Source organism: Prosopis cineraria, unplaced genomic scaffold (assembly GCF_029017545.1).
Source record: "Prosopis cineraria cultivar Desert tree isolate PC_DT_omini unplaced genomic scaffold, ASM2901754v1 PC7, whole genome shotgun sequence".
Classification (NCBI taxonomy): domain Eukaryota; kingdom Viridiplantae; phylum Streptophyta; class Magnoliopsida; order Fabales; family Fabaceae; genus Prosopis; species Prosopis cineraria.
Window position 1 is genome coordinate 34,458,185 of NW_026555338.1, and position 6,646 is coordinate 34,464,830.

Here is a 6,646-nt window from a genome sequence, read left to right on the forward strand (position 1 = left end):
TTGAGAGGATCCATATCCTCAATGCACATAATTGCCGACGAGGGAAAAGTATAATATAATAAGGATGATGACAAAGATAGAGTTGTAAGATGCAGCCCCAAAGCTGAAGATATGAATATTCTTATAACAGTGAAGCAAAGCATAAACCCACACTTCAAGTTACATCGATCCAAACAAGTCACACAGTCACAATAACCCTAATGCATATGGGAACAGAAAGTTAGCTAATATGCTTGGCACCAGAATCAAAGTAAACCCTAAGCGAAAGGCAGAATAAGAAAAAGTTGCAGAAGCTTCAATCCCATGGTAAAGCTTCATACAACTGACACCTACTTAAACCCCTTCGTGTTGTTCCAGTTTTTGTCACCATCCATCCCTTCTAATCCCAGCGTTATAGACAGAACTTGCAGCGATCTGCTCATTTGCTTCTCTGATTAATTACTTCTCTCATTCAATGGCTAGCATGGTTTTATACAACGTGGGATTTTTGTGCTTGTTAATGTTGGTCCATAAGGGTGGTGCCTACGAGTTCGTTGTCGGTGGCCAGAAGGGATGGAGCGTCCCAAGTGATCCCAATTATAACCCCTACAATCCATGGGCTGAAAGAAGCCGATTCCAGATCGGAGACTCCCTGGGTACGTAGCTCTTCATTTATGAAACTGTGTTTTAATTTCGATAATGAAAAGGGTATTCATAAATTAAGAAATATTGCAGTGTTCAACTATCAATCAGGACAAGATTCGGTGCTTCAAGTGAAGAGCGAAGACTACGCCAATTGCAACACGAACTCGCCTATTGTAAAATACTCAGACGGCCACACAGTGGTCAAGTTTAATCAGTCAGGGGCTCACTACTTCATTAGTGGGAAAAGAGAGAACTGTCTCAAGAACGAGAAGATCACCGTCATCGTCTTGGCTGACCGGTCCGGCCGTTCCAACACTACAACCACTTCTCCTCCGCCTTCACCTTCATCACCTTCACCTTCACCCACCGGTCAGCAGACCCAGTCTCCACCGCCGTCCGCTTCAACCCCAACTCCTTCTCCTGCAAGTGATCACACTCCTTCGCATAATGCTGCTTCTCCTCTCTTCCTCTCCTTCGCCGGATCTGTTGCCGCACTCGTCGCTTCCGCCACCCTCTCTTTAAATCTCTAATTAGTTACATGGAGTGCTTGCATGTGGTGCGAGTGATTTTAGTTTTTCTTTTTTTTAATTTTTTGAAAACTTTTTAATTTGTGGGCATTCGTTAACATGTTTTGTGGTGGTGTCTTAATTAAGTCCAAAATCATTGTGATGGTGTTTTATTTTTATTTATTATTTATTTTTTTTTTGTGACATTTAACAATAAACGGGCAAATGTATTGTAAAGGTTTTCAATGAAATAAAACCATTCTTTACTTGTGTAATTATGCTAGCATGCTTCTCTCTACCTATCTACAAGATAAAATGACAATTTAGTCTTAGATTAGTGGCCTAGGAGTTTTCCTAGACCTTTTTTTTTGGCATTTTTATTCTTAAATTTTTTAAATAGTGATATTCTCTCCGCTACTGTTAACTTTAATAGTTAATTAACTAAAAAATTATACAAAGTAATCTGAAAAATTTTATGAAACTAAAAAAAATCATAGAAAAGACCTGAAAATTACACAAAAGGATAAAAAAATAAAATTTGTAATTGTTGGGTTCTTCTTATAATTTTTCAAGCCATTTTTTGTAATTCTTTTGTCAACTTAACTGTTAAAGAGGGAGATTGCCACAATTTTAAAAGTTTAAGTGTGAAAATATATACACCAAAAACTTGTTTAGGATATCAAATATTCTTAAGCCCATAGTTTAAGTGCCAAATTACTATTTTACCCTTGATTTTGTATATGAAACCTCTAATATTTTTTTTCTCCTTTTACTTTCAAGGCCCCGCAAATTATTTTGTATGCCTCAGACGCCTGTCTTCATTCAATTAAAGTTATACTCTCTCTGTTTTTATTTATAAGAGAAACTATCACTTTTAACTTGTTTTTTTATATAAGCAAACCTACATTTTTTTAATAAACATTTATTGCAAACATTTTAAATTATCCCTCATAATTTTATCATTCATGGTCATAAGAGACTATTAATGAAGGCTTGATTAATACAATTAGTGAAGGGTATTATAGTTTAATTTTTTTTATTTTCAAACACAATTAATATAGTTAATTGATTTTCTTAAAATGTGTAATACAGTTTTTTTCTCCTACAAATAAAAACAGAGAGAGTATTATTCAAACCTTGTGATCCTAAGATTACCCGACGAAGTGTAGATATCAGTGAAAAGAATTAACGAACAAATAATGGTGCATGGGTAACTGTTGTTTGTGTGCTGGTTTTCCCTGTTTTCATGGAAGTCCACGCTAATTCCTCCCATTTGATCCTGCAAGCTAAGCATCAATGGGATAAGGATATATTGTTGAAAATCAATTATATTTGTATCTTTGATAAGAGATAGTGGATGATGAAGCTGTTTTTTGCATTTCTTTTTAATTTGCTTAGTTCTGATTCAAAAGGGGAAAAAATCAATTATAAGTATCAGATATTTATGCATCATTTACATCAATTAAACCCTCAAAATAACCCCCCTAGACAGTTGTGCATAAAAATCCCACAATCACATAAATTAAAAGTATCATTTTCAAGACAATGTTAGACTTATAATAACAAGCACTAACCTAACAATTATCGCTTTAAATACTGGCAAAGCCAACTGTTATATTAATATTAATACTCTTGTGAAGATGCTAGTTAGTAATAAATATATGGTTCAATTGAAGAATACTGAAGTATTATTGATCAAAATTCAAAAGTAGACACTCGTTTACAGTTTTAGAGCTTTATTATGCAATTGTTGTACTTTAGTTGGAGAATTTAGTCTTCAGTCTATGTAATGTAAGATAATTGGCATTACATCGCACGAGCAGCGCATCTGGTGTAGTGGTATCATAGTACCCTCCCACGGTACTGACCGGGGTTCGATTCCCCGGATGCGCAAATGAGGTGATTAGAATTTTTATACTTTTGAATTTTGAGCCTCGCCCTCAGCTGTGTTCAAAACAGTACCACAAGTTTCCAATAGGACAAGCGTCAATCGTGGAGTCTGCAACTTCAAAGACGGAAACCAAATTCACTCAAGTGACAGATAGAGTTTTGTCCATTCTGCAGCTACACCAATAGATACATGCATGTGATACGTCCCCGGGGGGGGGGGGGTTGGGGAAGAGAGAGAAGCTAAACCAGCTATGCATGCATGTCTGCGTGTGGACCCACTTTAAGGGTCATAAAGTCATCTCCTCAGATAATTATTACGTTAGGTGGCACATTTTTAATGTGGGCATCTCTTCCCAAGTTCCAATATGGCGTGGACGAAGATGGCCATGCGGAAACCTCTCTCCATAAATGCTTTTATCTCAATTCAGAATCTGTATATCTTTAGCATCTGAATTAAAGACATGAATATGAAAAACCAGATATATGTTACATTCGCATCGGGATGGCGAAAGTGCCTTTCATGTTCTCTCATTTTCTTTCTCCTGCTTGGCTGGAACCTTCAATTTAGAAAGTGTACACCTAACCAGATAGCTAGCTCTCGTGTGCGTGAGCGTGTCGGTGTTTCCGTGGTTTCTTTACTGATTAAAAGTACATTTTTATTCTTTCATTTTTTTTAAGAGGGCTGACACCCTATACTAAAAAATAAAATACTTGTTCTCAAACTATTTTTTTATAATAAAAAATTCACCTTTTTCAGTGATCCGTTAACGGCGGCAGATATTTTTCTCTTCTAAAATGTAATTTAAAGAAAAAATACCTGACTTATTAATGCAGAATGCTTAGCACTCTTTGAAGGAAAGTAAAAAACCAAATGCAATTTAACCTCTTGAAACATGTAAATGATAATAAAATCTTATAAAGTGTCTTAATTCTCTTCAAGTTTTCAAGGACCTTTCAAACATTAATGATTTTTTGTGAAATAATTAAAATACTCCTAATTTAAAATGAAAAATAAACATTAATAATTACTTTAACTTAAACAATGACTATTTTTTTTAATAATGAAGAACAATCAATTACAACTTCTCGTCTAGCATTTACAAAGGAAAAGTTGTAATTAGTTGTTCATCATTATTAAAAAAAATAATTATTATTTAAATTAAAATAATCATTAATATTTATTTTTAAGTTAAAATATATTTTGCCCCTATACCAGCATGTGTTAACAAGTATAGCATTTTTTAAAATTATTTAAATTATTTTTAAAAGAATAAAAAAAATTTCCATTATATTTCATTTATTAATATAAAATGTTTAACTTTTTTTAAAAAAATATATGTGTGTTTGCGTATCTTGCTAACAACTAATAAGCTTCCTCTTTCATTTCTTAGTATTCAAGAGAGTTGTTGGGCGTTAGTTGAGACCTAAGCACATATTGAGAGCCTATTTAGTTATCTGAAAGCCTATTCATTATCTCTGGAACGTAACAATGGAGGCTATAAGAATTGACGTGTTTATAGGGAAGAATAAATAATTAAATCGTACACACTGTATATCAGATTCCTTTGCATGGCTAATTTTGAACGTTCACCGACTGTTAAATTAAACCTCAATCATTCTAGAGAGATTAGACGCCGAGGCACTTCAATAAACTATACTGGTTAGCGTGTGTTATTAGATACTTTTCCATATTAATCACCTTTTAAAACTATAATTTAGTTTACTTTATACTTCCTCCATCCCTATATATAAAAAATCTTTTAAAATTTTTTCTTTCTCTAAATATAAAAAATTATTAGCATATTTTTTTAATAAATAGATTATTATATTTTTATTAAATTGAAAAGAAAAAAAATAAATACTCTCATTGACTTTGAAAAAATAAATTTATTTTTTATTTACAATAATTAAAAATTAAATTGAAATATTGCTGTGTTTTTAATTAGATAATCAATTTTTATTAGTTTATGTAATTCAATTAAAAATATCTTATATATAGAGACAGAAGGGAATAAGTCACTAGTTGATGTAATTGTTTTATTTCAAATTAAAATTTTTAAACTACCTTTAAAAAATAGGAGAGAGAAAGACAAGATAAATAGTATTATATTATTTGTTTACTTTTTATTTTCTATTTTAGGGCTATATTTGAAATTTTACTTAATTTTATTCTTTATATTTTTATTGTATTGATATTAATAAAATTGGTAGAAATAACTTATAAATAAAATCAAACATATTTATGCCTGACAAATCACTATATTGAATATAATGTTTTAGATTGACATTGGCAACCACTGCGATGGAGAGAGTAGGGCACAGATAAAGTAATATGATAATAAACCTGTGAGTTGATCATAATTGATCTAATATCAGGTTAGAAAAATCATAATTGTAATAGGATTGATTTGATTATGAGAGATGACTTGTTCAAAAAAAAAATGATAGAAGAATCAGAAAATTGATACAAAAATAAAAAATAAAAAATAAAAAACAAGTTCATTTGACTTTGAATAAGTCAAAAATCAGCTTATCTGTACATGAAAATCACTGAAAAATAAGTTAAAAGTGATATTTTTTACAATATTACTGACTAATCCAATCATATTTTAAACATTGTCAAACCCAATAAAAAGTCATGACTCTCCTAGCTATTAAGGTAATTTTTTTTCCATTTAAAATATTTGAATTCTCAATCTTACTTGCAAGGTGCCTAGTCTCTCACTCCGTCACTCGATTCAAATGGCATTCGTATAATGTACTGAGAATAATGATCGCCAATTTGCTCGGGAAAATTGCCACAAATTCCCTCGTTAGGAGGAAAATTGTTTTGAGGGACTTAGACCAATTTAAAAACTAAATGTACATCAAGCCTAGCCTGCATCCAAGTCTGTCACCTTACACTCTAAACATATGACCTTGCAAAACAAAGTCACATGTTAACCTTTAAAAGTCTCATGTAATTTAATTACATGCTTGTGGTCTAAACAATTTGTTTGTGTTATTGTCTTTTTGTACTTTCTTGTAGAATGTCACTTTCAAGGTAATAGTTGAGTTACGTTGTATTTTCATGAAAATTGTACCTTTATGATGTGCAAGAAAAATAAGCTCGGAGTCCTTGGTGTACAAGGTTATATTGGCCTTGCTCCTTCAAAACAATTACAATTTTTCCAATTTGCTTTCCCAAATTCTCCCTGCTAGGTTTGGAGTGCAAGGTTATGGCAATTTTCCCAGTTTGCTTTTCCAAATTTCTTGTGATTTAAAAAACCTCAATTTTCACATAAGCACATGGGTTAGAAACTAGGTATGTTATGGCTTCCGTCTTATAACCCAACAAACTTACAAAATAAAATATATTTAGAAAATTATAGTGTTTGTTCCAACTAATGTAAAGATATGACCAATGTTATTGAACCTGTTCCTCCAATAGTGTGTTCTTTTCTTAATTTAATGTCTCATTAATTTCTTATTAGTTCATGGAAACTTTAATGATGGATAAAATCAATTATTGAAATCATTGAGAGAAGACTAAATTGACAAGGTCATATTTCAAATAAAAAATTAATTTAGTTCAGCGCGTTTGACATTCGTGTAATATTTTAAATTAACTCATTTCCTGTGCGCGT

At 31.8% G+C, this 6,646-nt stretch overlaps 1 protein-coding gene and 1 non-coding gene across 2 annotated transcripts; both read left to right on the forward strand.

The window, feature by feature from the left end:
* The first annotated feature begins 366 nt into the window (after nt 1-366).
* On the forward strand, nt 367-1,405 carry LOC129316376 (early nodulin-like protein 3). The gene is made up of 2 exons (XM_054960770.1): nt 367-635; nt 715-1,405. Exons 1-2 carry the CDS (start codon nt 455-457, stop codon nt 1,152-1,154), a joined length of 621 nt encoding a protein of 206 aa, XP_054816745.1. The 5' UTR covers nt 367-454; the 3' UTR covers nt 1,155-1,405.
* A 1,547-nt stretch (nt 1,406-2,952) lies between these two features.
* On the forward strand, nt 2,953-3,023 carry TRNAG-CCC (transfer RNA glycine (anticodon CCC)). Its single transcript has one exon. It is a non-coding gene; the product is annotated as a tRNA-Gly (tRNA).
* The last annotated feature ends 3,623 nt before the right edge of the window (nt 3,024-6,646 follow it).

Excerpts from the sequence above, each read along its gene's own strand:
- LOC129316376 (XM_054960770.1), top strand. The coding sequence starts at position 455 with ATGGCTAGCATGGTTTTATACAACGTGGGATTTTTGTGCTTGTTAATG. Across the intron at positions 636-714 it reads CCAGATCGGAGACTCCCTGG|TGTTCAACTATCAATCAGGA; the intron begins GTACGTAGCTCT and ends GAAATATTGCAG.